The sequence below is a fragment of the Rana temporaria genome, chromosome 2 (assembly GCF_905171775.1).
Source record: "Rana temporaria chromosome 2, aRanTem1.1, whole genome shotgun sequence".
NCBI classification, from domain to species: Eukaryota; Metazoa; Chordata; class Amphibia; order Anura; family Ranidae; genus Rana; species Rana temporaria.
Genome location: NC_053490.1, coordinates 315,879,420 through 315,902,410, shown reverse-complemented (window position 1 = coordinate 315,902,410; position 22,991 = coordinate 315,879,420). Strand labels below are relative to the sequence as shown.

The 22,991-nt window shown below is 42.9% G+C and overlaps 1 protein-coding gene across 4 annotated transcripts in view; it reads right to left on the bottom strand.

Annotated features, from left to right (window-relative positions):
- Nucleotides 1-22,991, bottom strand: part of TRIM33 (tripartite motif containing 33) — a 207,033-nt gene that overhangs the window by 78,186 nt on the left and 105,856 nt on the right. For all 4 annotated transcript variants that reach the window (XM_040337442.1, XM_040337444.1, XM_040337445.1 and 1 more), the window contains exons 5-7: nt 21,331-21,447; nt 13,697-13,811; nt 6,308-6,454 (exon numbers count right to left, since the gene is read on the bottom strand). In XM_040337442.1, coding sequence (XP_040193376.1) covers nt 6,308-6,454; nt 13,697-13,811; nt 21,331-21,447 — 379 coding nt within the window. The remainder of the gene's footprint in view (nt 1-6,307; nt 6,455-13,696; nt 13,812-21,330; nt 21,448-22,991) is intronic.

Sequence of the window (22,991 nt, the reverse complement as noted above, 5' to 3'; positions counted from 1 at the left end):
TCAAGAAGGGAGATCTGTTGCGCTTCTTGCCACCCTGCAGGATGGAGGCAATCCTGTGCTCTAACCCGGCTAGGGCCGAGGACAATTAATCCTTGGTGATAAAGGGTGAAGCAGCAGCGTTGACTCTACAGCACAATACAAGATAGGCGCAGCGATTTAGAAGCTTCTGGTCCTTCAGGGGATACAACACTAGGGATACGACTAGGTTCATCAGAAACTACGGGTGACACAGGGCACCTGTAGTGTTACTCCGACTCTTTTTTTAAGACATTTACTAGCCACAAAAAGAAAGTACTGGGTGTAGCATTAAAACACCTCAGAAAAGACCCTTGAATAGGGCTCACCAAGCCCCTATGCAACAATCTTGCTAAGCACCTTAGCCTGCCAAGCAACACTTGGTGACTTACTTGACCCAGGTAAGGAGAAAATGAACCACTACAAGTGTTTGTTCAGAGCCTGCGCTGTGTCCTATAGCTGCCTTCTGGAATCACTGCATGCTTTCCATTTACAGCTTAAATATGCTGGCTATGCGCCGAAACATTCTGTGCATGCAAACGGGTGTGGTTGTATTTGCATATGACGCAAATCTTTGTAGGCCTTATATAAAGGCTACTGCACATGTGCGGTGAAGCCATGTGCACAATGGTCGCAAAAAAAAATGCACAGCGCCGCTCTTGCAAAACCACCTGCACCCTAGTGAACCAAGGCGAAATGGCACCCGTCATGCGCCATCATACAGGTAAACAGCCAGAAAAAAAAAAAAAAGGTACTGCAACTCCTGTGTAAAGCTCAGCTGCAAGAGACCAGAAGGAGAGGCCGCGCCTCCACTCCCCTATCAGATGAATATCAGCCAAAGGTTGACAACCTGGTCTTTTGCAAAAAGAAAAAATGTCAGCATCAAACCTGCGGAGGAAATATAAATTTTATGAGCACTTTTTATGCTAGCAACATTAATAGTCGTCACCTTCAAAAAGGAGTGGGAAGCGCCACCAGGATAATTGAGGTACAGATTTCTTAGCCTGCTTACCCCCCTTCCTACTCGCTTCTATAATCCCTGCAATTCCTCTTCCATTTAGCCCTGGCCCCACATCATTTACCCCACCTTCCACATCACTCACCCACCAATACGCACATTCACCTCACTCTACATCAGCCAGTGTCCTGGGTCCATATTTCTCCATTATCCACAATCTTTAAGAGACACAAATGCTTCCCCAAACCTCCTTTACCAGACCCATAAATCCTCCAGGGGTAGACTTTCCTAAGTCAGGTCACTTTTTTTTTTTATCAAAAGACTAGTGTGCTAACCTTCTGTACAAGCTCCTTTCAGTCCGGCTGGTCCCTATACACACATGCTCATACCGATCCCAAAACAGACAGTCATTCTGGTTGCAGAATAAATAGTATTCATCGGAACCTTCGGACTGATTAGAGCATAAATATATCCTCTGCCTTAAATCCCATGGCTAGGATCCTATTCACAGCCACCATCCCCATAGGTGGAATACCTCCACCTTCCCACCTAAGCTGTAACTCATTCTAGCTAATTAAAACAAAGAAGGTGCATTAGGTTTAAGTCCCACAACTGGCTCCCTTCCAGTAGCAGCATGACTGTCCTGACAGCCCTAGCAGAGCTCCTACCCAGAATAGCTGATGGCTACACAGAATTCCTGCATTCAGGCACATTTACTGGCTGCATGGGAACATCCAAGTTCAGGTTTGGCAGATTACCCACCACCTGACCCTCCCTCTTCGCCTCCAGCAAAGGAGTCCAACTAACCATACTCCCAGAGGTACCACAATTACCAGCAGTCCCGCTATCAGATAAAGTCTGTTTAGAGAAAAAATCAGCCGTCTTAGGCTAGATTCACACCTATGCATTTTTAGTGCATTTTGCAGATTTCCACTACAGTCCATTTACCATGGTTTACTATGGAACACGTTCTGTAGTGCAATTCTGCAAAATGAAAAAAGCACTAAAAATGCATAGGTGTGAATCCAGCCTAAGTGTCCATGTTACATAGCTGGCGAAGTTGAAAAAACAAAACAAAAAAAAAGTCAAACCTGTGTGTGCGCTTTATGTCAGTATTACATTGTAAATCCCTGTATGTTGTGGTCGTTCAGGTTTCCCTCAGTTTTTTTTAAATCATCAATGTTCCGCGCTGAAACCACTGCCTGTGGAAGATAGTTCTACATCCTTACCGCTCTAACAGTAAAGAACCCTCTAAGCAGTTTAAGGTTCTCTTCTAATTTTAGTGAATGTGCGTGTCTTTAAATTCCCGTTTGCGGAAGTTTTATCCCTATTGTGGGGTCACCAGTACGGTATTTGTGCAATGAATCATATTCCCTCTCAAGCGTCTTCTCCAAAGAGAATAAGTTCTATACCCGTAACCTTTCCACTAAGGTCCTCCTGTATCTTTATTAGCTTTGTTGCCCTTCTCTGGACACTCCATTTCCAGTGCATCCTTCCTGAGGACTGGTTCCCAGAACTGGACGGCATTCGCCAGGTGCGGCCAGACCAGAGCCTTGTGGAGTGGGAGAATTATTGTTAAATCTCTGGATACCATTTTCATTACTAAAATCTTGTATATAGTCCCTTATCAACTCCAAGAGCTTGAATACCAATGATGTAACTGGTCTAATTCCCAGGGATGTATCTTGGCCCGTTTTAAATATTGGAGATACATTGGCTTTCTTCCAATCTGCTAATACCATTTCAGTCAGACTGTTCTAGAAATTAGGAACAATGGTTTGGCAATTACTTGACCGAGTTCCTTAAGGACCCTCGGGTGAAAGCCATTTGGTCCCAGTGACTTATTCATGCCAAGTTCTTCAAGTCAATTTCTTTCCTCTGTTAGCCATGTTAGTGCTTCCTGTGACATGTCATGAGGGTAAACATTGCAGTTTTGGTTACTGAAGTTTTTTGAAGGCCTTCTCCTTTGCTTTTACATGCCATTTTTACATTGAGTTAAACCACCCAGGACTTTTATTGGCTCTTAAAAAAATTCCCATTGAGATGCACTGGCTAATGCCCTTATTTAATATGCTGTTAAAAGCATACCCATTTTTGCTCCGTGTTCTTAGCTGCTAAGATTTTATTCCATTTAGTATCTTCCAGCAAGCATCGTAGTTTAGGGAAGTTGGATCTTTTGAAATTCAGTGTCTTTGTATCGTCCTTATGTTTCCCATTTGTGCGATTTATAACTGAAACAAATTGACCTGCGGTTTCCTAAATTGCCCGTATTTCCACATCCATGATCAGGTCTGTATTGTTGGTAATTAGTAGTTCTAGTAACACTGTTTCTTGTTGGTGCATTTACAATCTGACCCATGAAATTGTGCTGCAAGACATTTAGGAAATTGCAAGCTTTAGATGAAGGTGTGATTCCTACTGCAGTCTGTCTGGATAATTAAAATCCCCCATTATGACACTTCCCATCCTTGCCGCTAATCCAAAATTGTGATAGGTCCGCCTCCCCCTGGTTAGGGGGCCTATAGCATACGCCCAGTATTACTTTCCCCCCTTTGCAGCTCTACCCATAAGGATTCCACCTCCTCCCTTGCGCCATTAGTGATGTCTCACATTCACTTGTACATAATTTTTGATATACAAGCATGCCCCTCCCCCTTTTTTTACTTTCTATCCCTGCGATATAAGGAATATCCTTGAATGGTTGCCAGCCAATCATGAGAGCTGTTGAACCAAGTCTCTGAAATTCCTACAAAATCGAAATCCTCCTCGTACAAAAGTAGCTCTAGTTCTCCCATCTTGTCCACCAGACTCCTGGAATTGGTGAATATGTCACATAGTTTAGACCGGAGGCATACCAAGGTTGCCCAGTTCTCCAGGAACCCAAACTCCTCCTTTCTACAGCAGCGCATCAGCCACTTTACTTCCCTAAGCTCCCTCTGCCTTTCTGGTGTGGCTCAAGGTACCGGTAATATTCCTGAGACTACTACCTTGGAGGTAATTTTCCTCAATTTAGCTCCCAAGTCCCTAAAATCATTTAGGACACTCAATCTTCCCCTGACTTAGTCATTGGTGCCATTTGTCAATGTGTAGGCCACATTAGTGATGACCAAATCTGTTACAGGGTAGACTTACATGATGTGAAAGTTGAAGTTGCACACGCCAGTGGAATGGTGCCAAACTTCGGTATTTAAAATCTCCATAGGCGATGCTTTACATTTTTCTACTGGTTACATGTTGAGTTACAGAGGTGGTCTAGGGCTAGAATTAGCCGCCCATAAAAACGATCAAGCGGCTGGCCAGCCGCTATGGTTCTTATGGTGTAGGGAATCGCTTTCCAAAAAAACGGCAACATCTGAATCATGCCTGTAGCTGCAGGCATTATCATTCAGATACACCTTCACAAAGACCAGGACGTCTTTATATGTCCAGCCATCGGCAAGTGGTTAAAGCCTCTAGGCACCTGCACACAGGTGCACCATGCACGGGCAACCACAGCACTCCCCCCTCTCCACCTGCCTATAGACAGTTAAAGCACACTCCTGCCTACCGTCATGGCGGTGCCCTATGGTGAAAGAGCAGACCACTCGGGGGCTTTGGGGGACCCCTGTATGTGTTTTGTGGCAGAGCCTGCAGCGGAGAAGGTGGGTGATGTTTAAACTGACCGACTTCACTGAGCGTGTCCTGGATGGCTTTGTAAGAATACACCAGGTATGTAACTTACTCCCTCTAGTGGTGAAAACCAGGTAAGACATTCTACTCACAGAAGATAATTTTTTTTTTAAATGATTCTCTCTTGCCTTTATCCCCGCCGCAGGAAAGCTACTAAAAATAGTAGATCCAGCCTTCACCCATCACGGCAGGTAATGTTGTGCCAACCTTCAGGTTTCCATGGGTTACTACTTAGAGGAACCTCATACCGGGACCTGTAGAAGACCCTGCCAGTAACTTTTCGTGCCACAGTTGCATTAGTACACCAAAGCCTGGATCCCAGACCTCCGCAGAGAGACATTACAGGCAAACCTTGTTTCTTCTTTACACAAGGCCCGGGCACCACCCATCTTAGGTATTTGATATCGGCCCGAGGTAGGGATCCGGTTATAGCTCCTAGGCCTCCGCAGAAGACCATCAAAAGAGCCTTTTCTTCTTAGCACATGCTCATTGTGTCCAACCACCTTAGACACTGGTAAAAAAACTGAGTTACTCTCCATTTGGGAGGGGGTTATATAGGGAAGGAACTCAATTCTAATTGGGTTTGCCAGTGTCCAATCACCTGTGGTAACTACATAACCCATTAATTAAGGCTCTGTGACCCGTGATGTATAAGCAATAAACTGTATTTTCTGATAAAATAACAAATATTTAAACAGTTTATGAACAATACCTAACACATGTTTGGATATTCAATTTGAATATGGATGAAAATGTTAAAGCAAAAACTAAAACGAATTGTGAAAATAAATAATTTTACCATAACAAGTGTGACTAAACTACATTTTTAACTTAAAGCGGAGTCTTTGACAGGTATCCTGTTCCCACTTCCGGGAGCCTCAGCCACGAATATCGACGTCACAGCTGGGGTTCCCTCCTCCTCCCCCGGCCGTCTGGCCAGTAGGAGAGGTGAGTGGGCCTCGTGCATGTGCAGTAGGGTTCCCGGCATGAAGCCAAGAGGCTACACTGTTGTGTTCCCTGGGAAACATCAGCTGCCGATGTCAACATCGCTGGACTGCAGGACAGGTAAGTGTCCCATTAAAAGCCAGCAGCTGCAGTATTAATTTTTTTTTTTTTTGGGTGGAACACCGCTTTAACTAATCCATATGAAATGGAAAAATTTTCGTTCTGCACATTTTTTTATCTTTCATTCAATGCAATAAGATGAACCCCCCAGACTTACCCGAGCCCCATGTTGATCGAGTAATGTTGCACGAGAGCCTCGGCTGTCTGGGAACATTCCATCCTTATTGGCTGAGACAGCAGCAAACTCCATTGGAGTCCGCTGCTGTCAAAGTCAGTGAGCCATAGAGGAGAGACGGGTGGGGCTGAGGCACAGCAAGCTGCTTGCTGTGAAAGCACTCAGGAGGGTGGGGCCAGGAGAGCTCGCAAGGGACCCGAGAATATGAGGGTCTGGGCTGCTCTGTGCAAAACCACTGCACAGAGCAGACAAGGATAACATGTTTGTTATTTTTAAACAAAAAAAAAAAAAAAAAGAAACACAAAAGACTTTAATATCACTTTAAAAAGAACATAAAACAATTTCAAAAACATAAACCAAATAAAAATAGACAAGCCAAAAAGCTTTCAATAAATAGGGTTATACTCTGTAGGCAAGACACTTACTAGACGTTTACTGTAGAGTAGTGCTGTACTGCTGCCACTTTGTATAGCCCAGTTTGTGAAATTCATTACATGTTTTACTTGTCGGGAGAGACCCGTTATGTCATTTTGTTGTTGTGAAAGTTTCATCTGTCTTTCTTTTGTTACACTCTGAAAATCAAGCCACAAATGCATTGTTATATTAATTTTTATTTAAACAAAGCATGCATTTGTCACAACTAAGCATTCAACCTTTTTTCATGCAAAGTGATGAGTAAAGAAAATTTGTGCGATAAGTGTTTAATAATTTCTCAATTGTGTTCGGATTACATCCTTCTGCTTTGTATCCCACTCGAACAAATAGAACTCCAAATGCATGCATCCTAAAGTGGTTGTAAACCTCATACATGAAATATGAAGCCCATTCATGAAATATGAAGCCCATTAAATCTGTGCCCATTCATTTATGGGCAACGTATACAAAAGTTGGTACATCCTTTAATTTTACTCAATCTCTTTATAATAAAAAGATATTTATACAGTGTTTCTGCCAAAAAAAAAAAAAAAAGCAATTGTTAACACCAACATTGACCAAGACAGCGCTGAAAGCAAAGGCTGCTTCAGTAATCTTTAATATAGAAACAAGAATGAGTTTAAAGTGTTTAACTGTAGGAAAAGCAGATACAAGCATAGGGAAAAAATTGTTATGCATAAACCTGCATGCTTCCGATCAGAAATGGGCTGCCTGTATTTAAATTTTTTTTTTTTTTAATCTGATACTTTGAGAATATTTTTTTTTACAATTTAGAAAAGAAAAAAACAAACACACACACACACACACACACACACACACACACACACACACACACACAAAATATATTACTATTAAAAAAAAAAACAACCATGCATTTTACAGATTATACAATCATTGTTACTTAAAGCGGAGTTCCACTCGTTTTTAAGTCTATTAAAAGTCAGCAGCTGCAAAAAGTGTACCTGCTGACTTTTGACAGACTCACCTGGCCCAGCAATGTGGCTGCCCAAAGCCTCACTCCTCTCCATGGTGCCGGCATTACAAGTGTGAGCACCCGGCTGTGACAGCTTGTGGCTTCACAGCCAGGTGAGAGTCTCGCTGTGCTCTTAGTGGCCAGGCAATCTTCTGGGTCCTGTGACATATCCCAGAAGATTGCAGAGGGGGAGAGTCGTCATCTCCTAGGTGACGAGAGCAGGAAGTGGGAGCTGGGTACCTGTCAAAACTAGACATGACAAAATGACATGACAAATGTGGTAGGTAAGGGGGCGAGGAGTGCTTAAGGCGGAAGTTTTGGGTGCTAATCTGCTTTCTCTATAAAAATTGCATTCTTCATATATAGAAAATTATTAGGTAGACCAATATAGTCAAGTTAGAGACTGCACCTTAACGGCTCATGTGCATAGCCATCTCATATCAGTGATTTGTGCAAACCTATTTGAGCAAAACATATTGGCGTCAGAGACCATAGAGACCAAATTTTCCAGATTTTTTTTGAACATTCTTTGTTTATATGTCAATTCCTCCCTTCGTAAATTAAAATTAATCGCATTAGACCATTGAGCAGTTGTTGGTGGGGAGTTCGATATCCATTTCTGCAATACGAGTTTACAAGCTATATACATAGACCGCGACCACATCACATGCATTTCAGATGGGAGGACATCTTCCTATATAATCCATAGCAGCGCTATTTTTGGATCAGAATGAACATGAGCATACAGCGTTAAGGTATCAAATATAGACTCCCAATATAGATGCAGTTCACACCCCAGAGGATGCATGAGACTGCAAAACGCATCGGGTACCCCACTGCTGCCACTTTTTATCTGATCAGCGCTTATTTCTACATGTAATGCAAGTGTTCCTACCTGCATTAAATACATTCGCAATACAGTATTACGCAATGCGTTTTTTTCTCTTTTGGTCACTCTCCGTTTGGCCCCGTTTTTTGACCTGTTGAGTCATTCCACATACGCATTTACCATCCATTTTGGTCACCACCATCTGAGTCCTTGGAGGTCGTTTTGAGAGTTGCAGCATTTGATTGGTCCTATCAGATTTGCATTTGCCTGATTGACCCTCACAAACGTATGTTCCTCAGGGTTCAATCTATCCGGTAAGCCTCTCTTCAGTTCGTGACGGCTTCTTTTGTTTTTTTCACGATTGAATCGAGAGCACTTTTTTTTTTTTTTTTTTTTGGACTATTACTCCTCTTCTCTACAGAGACTGCATTCATATAGTTATCAAGAGAGCACTCATCACTTATTGTTCCATTGGACCATCACTTTTGTTTCACCGAGATTATACTTGTATAGATATTTTGTCACAGTATATATATATATATATATATATATATATATATATATATATATATATATATATATATATATATATATATATATATATATGCTGTGGAAATGAACTATTAATTCCTCGATTAATTCTTTTGATCGGTACTCGTCTCTGCCGGCTTCCGGGTCTTCAGGGAGTTCGGTCAGAGATCCGGTGACGTCACAGACACCGGCAGGGCTTTCCGTGTCCATCTGAAGGGCTCCTTTGCTGTGCCTTCATATCTGCATGCCGGCGGGACCTTACTATCTGCCACACGCAAAGGCCGTTACACTTCCCTCTATCAACCTGGGATTCTACAGCCATCCACTGGGAGTTGCCATAGTTCCCTTCACGGGACATCTACATGCCGACGGACTGATGTTAACCTCTCCTCATCTGGATTCAGCAGTGGTATCGTACACATTTTTATACCAGTATCATACTTAGCTACATGTTTTTATGACAGCTTTTTCTACTGTTTGGTATTACTCACACCATTTTTACAGTTTATGTAGCTGTCGATTTTATCTCCAGTGCAATATTTATTTTGTTACCTACTTGAAGACTATAAAAGTTGTAATGCTATTGCCATCGAGCACTGCCTGTGTGTGTTTTTTGTATCCTGCTATCCATTTTTCCAGTGGTTAGTAGCTGCACTGGGAATCTGCCTGCAAGGCGATCAGCTAAAAAGTAGTTGGAAATGTATGTGCGTTATAATCAAAATTAATCGAACACGAAAATTGTAATCAGTAACAGCCCATATACACAAATGTGTGTGTGTGTGTGTGTGTGTGTGTGTGTGTGTGTGTGTGTGTGTGTGTGTGTGTGTGTGTGTGTGTGTGTCACCGATTTTTTTTTTTTTTTTTAAAGTCCGCAGCTTCAAATACTGCAGCTGACTTTTAAAAAGGGAAACTTACCTGTCCAGCGCGCCCGTGTTCTATCGTTCGGCTCTCGGATGCTGCCGCCACCATCTTCGGTAAGGGAATCAGGAAGTGAAAGCCTTGCAGCTTCACTTCCTGGTTTCCTGTCTATTCGCGAGTCACGCTGTGTGATCCAAATGGTCCCTGTTGTCTTCAGGGACCTGTGCAGAGGGGGAGGAGCGGCGTAGATACCCGCAGATAATGCTGAAAGGTGCCAAATGTGACACTGGAAAGGGGGAGGGTTCCAAAAAGCGGAAGTTCCATTTGGGGGGGGGGGGGGATTCTGCTTTAAATGAAAGGCTGACACCACTTTTGACAAAGGATGGAACGGGTCGTAGCACGTGAACGTGGTCAAGGATCAAAATATGGTTCCTTGCACGAAAGGGTCGCCAACACCCTTCTATCCAAGGTGATAGCCATCAGGAAGGCTAGCTTGCGTGACAGCAAGTCTAATGGAACTTTAATAGGTTCAAATGGTTGCTTCTGTAGCACAGACAGCATCAAATTCAAGTCCCAAAGACACATTGGTGACCTAATGGGGGGAAGCAAACTAGTTGCCCCCTGCATTTGATCAGTGAATGGGAGGCTACAGGCCTTTGGAAGAATACCGATAGGGCCGAAACTTGACCTCAGATTGTAATCAAAGCCAATTTGATTTCTACAGCCGACAGTAGAAAAGAGATTTCTCCCAATCCCGTATTTTCGTGGATGCCATTTTTGGCTTCACACCAAGCAATACAAGTCTTCCAGACTTTGATAGATATTCCTAGCGATAGCTTTTCTAGCATTCACTGGGGTAGACATTACTGGTCCCAAGATGCCTCGGTCCTTTAATATCCTGGCTTTGATAGCCATTAGGGGTGTAACGGATCAGAAAACTCACGGATCGGATCGATCCTCGGATCAGGAGTCACGGATCGGATCATTTTTCGGATCAGCAAAAAAAAATACTAAACTTGTTACACCCAACAGAGTTTTAGATTCAGTTATTTTCAACACAAAACGGAGCTTAAATACAGAATAAGTAAATCTGACGGACTGTTTACATGTTACATTTTAAAATCTGCAGCAAACCTTACATGCGTGCTAATGTGACAGAACACCTCCGATTTTCACATTAAGTTAAATATTAATATCAGAGAAGTTCTGTCACATTAGCAAGCATGTAAGGTGCCATTAAACGCAGCTATTCACAAAAAAAACTATTTGTTTTTTTACCAAAAAACATTTATCAGAGTACATATTGGCCTAAATATATGAGCGACACAGTACCGTATCGCAAAAAAATGCTCTGGTCGGGAAGGGGGGGGGGGGTAAATCTTCAGAGGCTGAAGTGGTTAAACAGGGACCTGGACAATGCCATACACAGTGTGTGAAGCAAAGGAACGGTGTACTGTGACATGCTGTGTATACAGTGGGGGAAGTGTCTCAGTGTAGCACACACACAGACAGTAGCGATGTACAAGCACACACTGACAGGTTAAGCCCTCTCCACCCCTCCTAAGGACTCTCATGATCCCCTCACAGCCCGGTGTGATTGTTCCAGCACGGCATTCCAAGCAGGCAGGTTAGGGAGAGGAGAAAGTGAGTGAGAGGAAGTAACAAGCTGAACACACACTGCTGGCTTAGTTTCTCACCTCTCTATACAGTGCACTTGTTCCCGATCCCTCACCTAACATTATCTTATCTGCAGAGCAGAGGCTGGCCGTTCCCCCTTCCAGACACTTACAGATTACTGTGTAATCACGGGTGAGTCGGTGACATCCATCGCTTCTGTCGGAGCAGCCAGGGGAATTCAGTCCCATGCTGTGAAGGGTCACTGGCAAGCACACGCTCTCCACTGGGCTGGAGCAAGATGGCCGCCAGCTCCGGAGCTAGGCCGAAGCCGGGGACTTTCCTACGGCCGAGGCTCCGGAGCGATCCGCGGATCGTGTGGTGTGCCGATCCGAACGGGGTGGCCCGTTCGGATCACGGATCGGTGACGATCCGTTGCACCCCTAATAGCCATGCCTTCAAATTTGGAGACTAACTTGGGGTGGAACATATGACCCTGAAACAGCAGATCTGGGTGCTGTGGAAGTGTCCATGTTCCATCTTGTCAGTCTGACAATCTCCGGGAACCAGGGCCTTCTGGGCCAGACTGGTGCTACCAGAATGACTGGGGGACCCTCTCTCCGAATCCTGCGCAACAAAAGTGGAAGGAGAGGGATCGGAGGGAACGTATAAACCAGGGAGTACTGGCTCCATGAAATATATCAGAGCTTCTGCTACGATTGCCAGAGGATCTCTTGTTCGAGAGAAACTGCTGTAGTTTGTTGTTGAATCTGGATGCTAGTAGGTCGACCTCTGGCCATCCTTAATGTTGGCAAATTTCCTAGAACACCTCTGGGTGTGGGGACCATTTTCCGGGCATATGTGCTGGCGGCTGAGATAATCTGCCTTCCAGTTTGACTCCCAGGATATGGACTGCCGATATAATTTGCACATATCTTTCTGCCCAGGCAAGTATGTAGTTCACCTCCCCAGAGCTGTAGGACTCCTGGTACCACCTTGGTGGTTTATATAGGCCACTGCAGTGGCATTGTCGGACTTGACTCTGATCGGGTAGTCCTGGCGCCTCACCGTCCAGGAGTGTAGGGCAGGATCTGTTCCTGACCATTTCCTGTCTAGGGTCGCTCCCCAGCCTAAGAGACTGGCATATGTAGTCAGTACTCTCCAAGTTACTGGGAGAAAGGATTTTCCTTTTCGCAGGTTCTGATCTTGCAGCCAATTTAGGCTAAAGGATGAGGGGATAAGCACATTGGATAATCCAGGGCTTTTCTTCCCCTGTTCCAAGCCAACAAGATGTTCTTTTGTTGTAAGGGCCAGGAATGGAACTGGACATATGGCACTGTGGCCTCAAAGGAGGATACCATCCTCCCTAGAAAGTTCATACAGAGAAGAGTGGAGGCTTGTCTGGTGCCCCTTATATGACGCACCTGATCTTTTAGGGCGTCGATCCTTATGGGTGGTAAGAATACTCTTGCTTGGACCGTGTTTAGGAGCAAACCTAGATACTTAAAATCTTGAGCTGGACCAAGTTTGACTTTCAGTATTTATGATCGAGCCTAAGCTCTTCAAATACCATACTGTGTATATTATGCTCTGTTCTAGAGCCTGTACTGATCTGTGTCCAGGATTTCCACTCCGCAGGGTCCAGCACCCAGAGGTTACTTACAGGCAAAACCTTGCAGCATCAAGAGTCTTCTTTGCGAGGCTCGGATACCATTTATCTAAGCATAAAAGCCTGTGTCAAATGGATCCGATAGGTAAATCCCTTGATTCATTTTTTGGAACCGTTTGTAGGAAGAGAGACCTGGAGCTCAGAGAGCTCCAACAAACCATTCACCTTGTAGACACTAGTAAAACTGATGTGCTTCCTGTGAGGGAGGGGTTATATAGGGAGGTCATTTCATGTCTAAAGAGGTTTGATCTACCAGTGTCGTTCACCTGATGAAGCATAACCCAGCAGGTAATGAATATTAGCCTGACTCTGTCCCACGATGAATGAAAAATTGGGCTAACTTTACTGGGTTTTTTGTTTGCTTTTTTAGCATGAAACCATTTTCACACACAAAAAAAAAAAAAAAAACGGATTCGAAAAATTGCTGCGCAAATACAGTGCGAGATTAAAAGTTACAACCCCCATTGTATTCTCTAGGGTCTCTGCTAAAAAAACGTTTGGGGGGTTATATGTATTTTTTTTTTTGTTTTATAAAAAAAGATTTTTCTCACGTAGGAGAGAAAATGTCAGAATTGGCTTGGGTGGCAAGTGGTTAATGAATTAATAAACGAAACCATAAAGTTAGCCCAATTTTTTCCATAATGTGAAAGATGTTACGCCGAGAGAATCGTGATCTTCATGCCAAGCAAAAAAATAGTGATACTCATTTTTGCCAAAATCGTGCAGCTCTACCTAGTTGTAATGACATTTTCATAAAAGCCATTTAATTTGTTTTCGCTATTACAAAACTAATACTAGAATATAATAAAAGCTACAAAAGCATCGCTAATTATCTATCGTTATCAAAGTTGACTAATACTTTAACAGACAAAAGTGAAAAGACCAAAAAGAAACCTTTATCCTACCTCCAACTGTTGCAGAAGAGATTTACCCTTTTTATTAATTTCATTTATTAAGGTAAAGATAGCCACTTTAATTTCCTGCTCCACTCGTTTATTAGTTTCATTCACTTCCTTTATCCTGTCAAATACAAGAAAGGAAAATACAGAAAGTATTTTTCAAGATAACTGGTGCAGGCATGTTTCTTGAAATAAAATGTTAAAGGGTTACTAAAAGGAATTTTTATTTTTTATTTAAAATAACAAACATGTTATACTTACCTCCACTGTGCAGTTTGTTTTGCACAGAGTGGCCCTGATCCTTGTCTTCTGGGGTCCCTCAGCGGCAGTCTCTGGTCCTCCCTGCAATTACTCACCACAGTCATACGAGAGCTTGCATGGTGGTCAGTAATTGCGGGCGCGCTACAGCGAGCGGCCATAGCCGCTCACTGTATCACTTTGCCCCGCCTCACTGGATGTGATTGACAGCAGCGCCAGCCAATGGCTGCGCTGCTCTAAATCCATCCGCTCTAGCCAATCAGCGGCCAGGCTGAGCGGCGAAGAGGATCTCGGAACTGTGCGGGACTTTCGAGGGATCAGGTAAGTATAACAGGGGCTCGGGGGGGTGGCAGCATCCAATGTTTTTTCACCTTAATGCATAGATTGCATTAAGGTGAAAAAAATAATTTCCTTACAACTTCTTTAAAGGTACAAGCTAAAGCGGTCCTAGAATTTATGCAGAAAGATAAAAGGAAACTTGTATGCCATCACAAAAAACGCTGTACATGTTTTCACCTATGTATTTTACTGTGGTTTAAAAATGCTACTGCTTCACCTAGAATGCATTTTAAAACAAATCACACCATCCATAGGAATGACTGAAAACTGCATGCATGAGAAAAAGGTGAATGTTTGTGTGCTTAACCACTTAAGACCCGGACCAAAATGCAGCTAAAGGACCTTGCTCCTTTTTGCGATTCGGCACTGCGTCGCTTTAACTGACAATTGCGTGGTCGTGCGACGTGGCTCCCAAACAAAATTGGCGTCCTTTTTTCCCCCCACAAATAGAGCTTTATTTTGGTGGTATTTGATCACCTCTGCGGTTTATTTTTTTGCGCTAAACAAAAATAGAGCGACGCGTTTGAAAAAAATTCAATATTTACTTTTTGCTATCATAAATATCCCCAAAAAATATATAATTTGTATTTATTTATTTTTTTACTCAGTTTAGGCCGATACGTATTCTACCTATTTTTGTTTTTAAAAAAAAAAAATCGCACTAAGCGTTTATAGGTTGGTTTGCGCAAAATTTATAGCGTTTACAAAATAGGGGATAGTTTTATTGCATTGTTATAATTTTTTTTTTTTTTACCAATGGCGGCATTTAGCGATTTTTTTTCGTGACTGCGACATTATGGCGGACACTTGACAATTTTGACACATTTTTGGGACCATTGTCATTTTCACAGCAAAAAATTAAAAATGCATTGTTTATTGCGAAAATGACAGTTGCAGTTTGGGAGTTAACCACAAGGGGGCGCTGATGGGGTTATGTGTTCCCTCAAGTGCGTTTACAACTGTAGGGGGGTGTGGCTGTAGGTGTGACGTCATCGATTGTGTATCCCTATAAAAGGGATGACACGATCGATGCAGCCGCCACAGTGAAGAACGGGGAAGCCGTGTTTACACACGGCTCTCGCCGTTCTTCAGCTTCGGCGACCGATCGCGGGTCTCCAGCGGCGATCGGGTCCCGGAGCTTTGGACCGGGTTGCGGGAGCGCGCCCGCGACCCACGGCTGGGTACTAGTACAGGACGTACCTGTACGTACATGTGCCCAGCCGTGCCATTCACTAAAACCTTAAATAAGCTCTAATATGTTGAGGCTATTCTAACCGCTTCAAGACGGTAGGACATCCATGGATGTCCTTGGGTTGAAATGGTTATACCAGGATGATGCCCGATAGCTAGCTTGGTATGGGCTGCAATTCCACTTTTAGGGAAAAATGGCTGAAATGGTTAAATACGTTTTTTTGCGCTTAAGGAGGGTCTTATGTTTAACTAAACGCCGGTTTTAGCCTTTAAAAACGTGTTCAGCAGAGTTTGCACCGGCGTCCCGTGTGTATGGGGCCTTAGACAGTTTCTACCTTAGAATGCCTCAACTCTGAATGGAGGAGCAACAGATCATTTTGGACAGCAGCATTGTTAATTTGAGAAGTGTTAGATGTACCAACAGATTTAGAATTTGTCAGTCAAGGCCAACGCCAACCTTTTAACCACTTCAGTCCCGAAAGAATTTACCCCCTTAATGACCAAGTAATTTTGTGATTGTGAAGTAAAATTGATGTCCCCCCCCCCTACAAATAGAGCTTTCTTTTAGTGGTATTTGATCACCTCTGCGTTTTTTATTTTTTGCGCAACAATCAAAAAGACTGATATTTTGAAAATAAAAAACCCACACAATATTTTTTTTACTTTCTGCTATAAAACGTATCCAGAATTTATTTATTTTTTTATATATATATATATATATATATATATATATACACATATACATATATATACATATACACACACACACACATATATACACATATATACACATATATACACACATACACGCATACATACACATATACATGCACACATATATATATATATATATATATATATATATATATACACAGTGAGGAAAATAAGTATTTGAACACCCTGCTATTTTGCAAGTTCTCCCACTTGGAAATCATGGAGGGGTCTGAAATTGTCATCGTAGGTGCATGTCCACTGTGAGAGACATAATCAAAAAAAAATCCAGAAATCACAATTTATGATTTTTTAACTATTTATTTGTATGATACAGCTGCAAATAAGTATTTGAACACCTGTCTATCAGCTAGAATTCTGACCCTCAAAGACCTGTTAGTCTGCCTTTAAAATGTCCACCTCCACTCCATTTATTATCCTAAATTAGATGCACCTGTTTGAGGTCATTAGCTGCATAAAGACACCTGTCCACCCCATACAATCAGTAAGAATCCAACTACTAACATGGCCAAGACCAAAGAGCTGTCCAAAGACACTAGAGACTAAATTGTACACCTCCACAAGGCTGGAAAGGGCTACGGGGAAATTGCCAAGCAGCTTGGTGAAAAAAGGTCCACTGTTGGAGCAATCATTAGAAAATGGAAGAAGCTAAACATGACTGTCAATCTCCCTCGGACTGGGGCTCCATGCAAAATCTCACCTCGTGGGGTCTCAATGATCCTAAGAAAGGTGAGAAATCAGCCCAGGACTACACGGGAGGAGCTGGTCAATGACCTGAAAAGAGCTGGGACCACCGTTTCCAAGGTTACTGTTGGTAATACACTAAGATGTCATGGTTTGAAATCATGCATGGCACGGAAGGTTCCCCTGCTTAAACCAGCACATGTCAAGGCCCGTCTTAAGTTTGCCAATGACCATTTGGATGATCCAGAGGAGTCATGGGAGAAAGTCATGTGGTCAGATGAGACCAAAATAGAACTTTTTGGTCATAATTCCACTAACCGTGTTTGGAGGAAGAATGATGAGTACCATCCCAAGAACACCATCCCTACTGTAAAGCATGGGGGTGGTAGCATCTTGCTTTGGGGGTGTTTTTCTGCACATGGGACAGGGCGACTGAACTGTATTAAGGAGAGGATGACCGGGGCCATGTATTGCGAGATTTTGGGCAACAACCTCCTTCCCTCAGTTAGAGCTTTGAAGATGGGTCGAGGCTGGGTCTTCCAACATGACAATGACCCGAAGCACACAGCCAGGATAACCAAGGAGTGGCTCTGTAAGAAGCATATCAAGGTTCTGGCGTGGCCTAGCCAGTCTCCAGACCTAAACCCAATAGAGAATCTTTGGAGGGAGCTCAAACTCCGTGTTTCTCAGCGACAGCCCAGAAACCTGACTGATCTAGAGAAGATCTGTGTGGAGGAGTGGGCCAAAATCCCTCCTCCAGTGTGTGCAAACCTGGTGAAAAACTACAAGAAACGTTTGACCTCTGTAATTGCAAACAAAGGCTACTGTACCAAATATTAACATTGATTTTCTCAGGTGTTCAAATACTTATTTGCAGCTGTATCATACAAATAAATAGTTAAAAAAAATCATACATTGTGATTTCTGGATTTTTTTTTTTTTGATTATGTCTCTCACAGTGCACATGCACCTACGATAACAATTTCAGACCCCTCCATGATTTCCAAGTGGGAGAACTTGCAAAATAGCAGGGTGTTCAAATACTTATTTTCCTCACTGTATATCTTCCTTCATCAATTTAGGCCAATATGTATTCTTCTATAAAGACTGCGACATTGCGGCTGACAAATCTGACACTATTTGGGGACCTGTGACACCAATAGCGATCAGTGTTAAAATGACACTGGCAGGGAAGGGGTTAACTACTGGGGTGATCAAAGGGTTAAATGTGTTCCCTAGTTAAAAAGTGATTAGGAACAGACAATCTCCATGTTCTCCCGTCAGAACAGGGATCTGCCTTGTTTACATAGGCAAAGCCCCATTTGGCCTCTGAAGCGATCGCAGCTGGCCGGCAGACATCGGGTCCGCCGGACACGCGCATCGGCTTCTTGCGATGTACAGATACATTGTTTCGTGCAAGAGAGCCACCCTGCCACAGTATATATGCAGTGGGTGGTCTTTAAGTACTTAACTGGTTAAAGACCACCCATCAGATTTCATGCCATCTATACTGTGGGCGCACGCACCCGCTGCACGGAGGGGGAGCCAATTGCGTCACAAAGGCAGAACTGGGATCTGCCTATGTAAACAAGGCAGATCCCCGTTCTGACAGGGGAGAACATGGAGATCTGATTCTAGTAATCGGAAACAGCGATCTCGGTTCTTCCTGTCAGTACTTCCCCCCATACAGTAAGAAAGCATAAACGGGGAACACATTTAACCCTTTCATCAACCGTGGTGTTAACCCCTTCCCTGTCAGTGTCATTTATACAGTGATCAGTGCATTTTTTTTTTTTTTGCACCGACCACTGTATTGGTGTCCCCAAAAAGTGTCACTGGTCAAAAAAAAAAAACAGATCGCCGACATTACCAGTAAAAACACAATTAAAAAGTCCATAAAGCTATCCCATAGTTTGTAGACGCTATAACTTTTGCGCAAACCATACACTTATTGGGATTTTTCTTTTTTCAAAAAAATATTTAGAAGAATACATATTGGAACAAATTGGTGAAGATTTTTTTTACATTTTTGACAGTCGTGCTACACTGAACCCAATTTTTTTTTATAATTTTCTTTACACAAATAGAGCTTTCTTTCGGTGGTAATAGTGACTGCTGGGTTTTTTGCAAAAAAAAATAATGTTTTGTTTTTGTCAGTAAATTTTGTTAAGTAATTTTTCTCCTTCACTGATGTAATCCAGGCATGGATGATCAGTGCCCCGATTACATGTTTCGTTGTCCCCTGCGAGGAGATGCCGCCGATCCGCTCTCCTAGCCACACACTGTCAGTGTGACGCGAGGGGCGCCGATTACCGTCATCTCCGTGACTGGCTGTGGTTGTCCAAGCAACGTCATCCCAGAACGAGAGCCGCACCGCCCCTCTGTCATTTGAAGGTGGGCGGCGGATGGCAAGTGGTTAAAGACTAAACCCTTTTCTGACACTTAACAAAAAAAAGGTAGTGCTGCGCTGTAAGTGGGGGATGGGAAAGGTGTGTAAAGGAAGTAAAAGATGGTCTGTCTGTGGTTGGAACAGTACAAACAAAATAGCATCAAAAAATGATCAGTGAACTAACTGACAAAGGTGTATCAATTCTATGCATGAGTGCTAATAGATAACTTCATGAACTCTTCTTGGTATAGTGAAATAAACAATAGAATAAGTGATGAAAAATGCAAATAAAGATAAACAATGTGCATAACACAGCACCCAAGTGACTGGGATAAGCCAAGCTAAAAGGTCCATGCAGCAGAGCTTAATAATAACGGAAATATGAATGATAATAAAAAGTCCAAAATTAAAAAGTGCTGGTGTAGATCCCAACATGTGGTGTGAAGAAAGGATGGATATCCAGTGATCCCTTCAGGGTGAGTGAGGATGTCCCCTTACCTTACTGCTGTAAGGCAACAGCATATAGATCCAAACACACTTTCCAATCGTATCTGTATGGGTGGTTATCCGAATGGACTCTAATTCAAGGAAACACAGGTCCTCTCTTGGTAGTCACGTCTCAGGATGGCCAATGACTCGCACCCAGAGGGATAAAGTACCAATAGTGTGATACCGTTTAAAAAAGTTTATTCAGCAGAAAAAATACATAAGGGTACTCACATGGGTACTCGCATTCGTCACCACACGTGACTTCCTCAGGAGAATGCGCGTAAGAGTCCACCGAGAGGTACCGGAGGTGACGTTGGCGAACTACTTCCCCTCTTTTTATATGCCTGATTTTATCTTAAACCATGTGAGTACCCTTATGTATTTTTTCTTCTGAATAAACTTTTTTAAACGGTATCACACTATTGGTACTTTATCCCTCTGGGTGCGAGTCATTGGCCATCCTGAGACGTGACTACCAAGAGAGGACCTGTGTTTCCTTGAATTAGAGTCCATTCGGATAACCACCCATACAGATACGATTGGAAAGTGTGTTTGGATCTATATGCTGTTGCCTTACAGCAGTAAGGTAAGGGGACATCCTCACTCACCCTGAAGGGATCACTGGATATCCATCCTTTCTTCACACCACATGTTGGAGATCTACACCAGCACTTTTTTAATTTTGGACTTTTGATTATCATTTATATTTCCGTTATTATTAAGCTCTGCTGCATGGACCTTTTAGCTTAGCTTATCCCAGTCACTTGGGTGCTGTGTTATGTACATTGTTTATCTTTATTTGCATTTTTCATCACTTATTCTATTCATGCATAGAATTGATACACCTTTGTCAGTTAGTTTACTGATCATTTTTTGATGCTATTTTGTTTGTACTGTTCCAACCACAGACAGACCATCTTGTACTTCCTTTACACACTTTTCCCATCCCCCACTTACAGCGCAGCACTACCTTCTTTTTGTTATTATTCTATGGTCTGATACACCTTTTAGTGCTGCAGCTGTACCCCATTTGTCCCCTTCCCCCCACATCCTTTGGTAGCGCGGTAATACCCACCCCTTCACTTTTTCTGACACTTGTTGCTTACAAGTTAAAATCAGTATTTTTTGCTAGAAAATTGCTTATAACCTCCAAACACACAAAAAAAGTTTGCTTCATTTTTTTGTATAATGTGAATGAGGTTACGCTGCAAGAATCGTGAAAAAAAGCAAAAAAAAATTTAAATTTGTGAATTTTAATTGGAAACCGAACTAATGAAGGATCAATAGATAATAAAACCCGGTTTCAGGGGAACTCGGACTAAAACAAAAAAAGACTTCGTGACAGACTACATCCAAAATACACTTTAAATTTTGCCCATAGTTACACTTTAAATACACCATTTTAGTTACAGCATTTTCAGAAAAGCTTTATGTGACTTTACAGGCCAGCCATGAAACGTGATATATTCATATTGCATACAGAAATCTACCTGTCAGGTATATAAACTGTTGCATGCGTACAGAAGCAATTACAATTCCAAGAATGCAAAAAGTCTACCTGTTCTGAACCTGAGTAGCAGCAAAATGCACATAATTTTTCTTCTCCATGAGCTTTGCCAAGAGGTTTTCAATAGCACCTTTCTGGTTCTGAAACGCCTCCTCCAAAAACTGGTACCTATAGTAAACAAAAAGAAAAGAAGATTATTTGTATTTTTTCCCCTAAAAATGTGCTCAACCATATGGCGTTCGGTTTCTGTAAATGACATATACAGGCACTGCTATCAAGTCTTCACTTATCTCTAAAGTGAACACAGGCTGTAGCACATAAGGTACAGGGGGGATATACCAAAACTGGAGAAGACATTGTATCTACTGGTTGTATTTTGCCAAGTTTTCTCTGTATCCTCTTTGAAAATTTCAATAAACTATAGGAACGAAAAAAAAACGACAGAAATCGGGAGCAGACGTGCATGGCAACCAATCAACTTTTTCTGAAAATGAAAGCTAGAAGCTAACTGGTCGCCATGCACCGCTGCTCTGACCTCTTCAATTGTAATAACATTCTCTAAATGAGCACAGAAAATCACCTACTGATTTGCCAAAAAATCCAGTGAAGACCTAACTTCCTGTAAAGGGTGGGCAACACACTGTTGCATTGAAATCCCAAGCAGCATTACCCCTTCTAGGGTAAAGCACACACCTTTCTTGTTATCAATGAGGAAATGGGAATCCATCAGGGAAGAGCTCAGGAAGGACTAAAAACACTGCCTAGGATTTCAATAAAGTAAAGGCAGTTCTATACAGCATTGAAATCATTGCCAGGGTCATCCTCCCCAAGCGTCTCTACCTCTTCCAGACATTGCCCATTCCAGTTCCACATGCGGATCTCCGGAAGCTCCAAGCGGACTTGGTGCGCTTTGTCTGGAACTATGGGAGGCACAGGATACCCTGTACGGTTCTGACAGCGTCTCGCTCTGACGGGGGATTGGGGTTCCCTGACCTGCTCAAGTATTACCAGGCAGCCCAACTGCACGCTATTACCTCCTGGTTCCCTCAGCGCTCTTATAACAAATGGACAGAAATTAAGATATGGCTTGCCCCCACGCACCCAGATGGCCTGCTCTGGAACGCTAATGTGGAGGTGGACTCGGGCCGTCTCCTGGGACCCATGCTTCATCTTCGGACGATCTGGCGCAGATTGTCCCGTGCACATAGCCTGAGCTCGGAAAGGTCTATTGACCCCTTTCCCGTCCAACCCCAGGATGCCTGATAGCCTGGCCCAACAGATGTCGTCGCCTTGGGCAACGCGAGACCTCTTCCACTTTGGCCACTTGGTGGACCCTATAACCTGCACATTGCTCTCATTCACTGACTTGCAAAGGAAATTTGATTTGCCTCGCCAGGTGTTCTATGGGTATCTGCAGATAAGACACTATGCACAATCATTTGCCCCAAAGCTCCAATTTTCAGCGCCAACGCCTTTCGAAAAAGTGGTATTAGAGGGATCTGCTCGCCGCGGTTTGATATCAGATATGTATCAACTGTTAAACTCTGGCTCCTTTACCGCGCAGGGTAAGCATGCATACATGTTTCGCTGGGAAAGGGTGCTGGGGGAGGAGATCTCAGAAACTGGCCGGCTGATCTGGTCTCAGGCAGCTAAAAGCTCTCTGTACGCTCTACAAGGTGAATGCCTATAAAATTCTTTACTTTTGGTACATG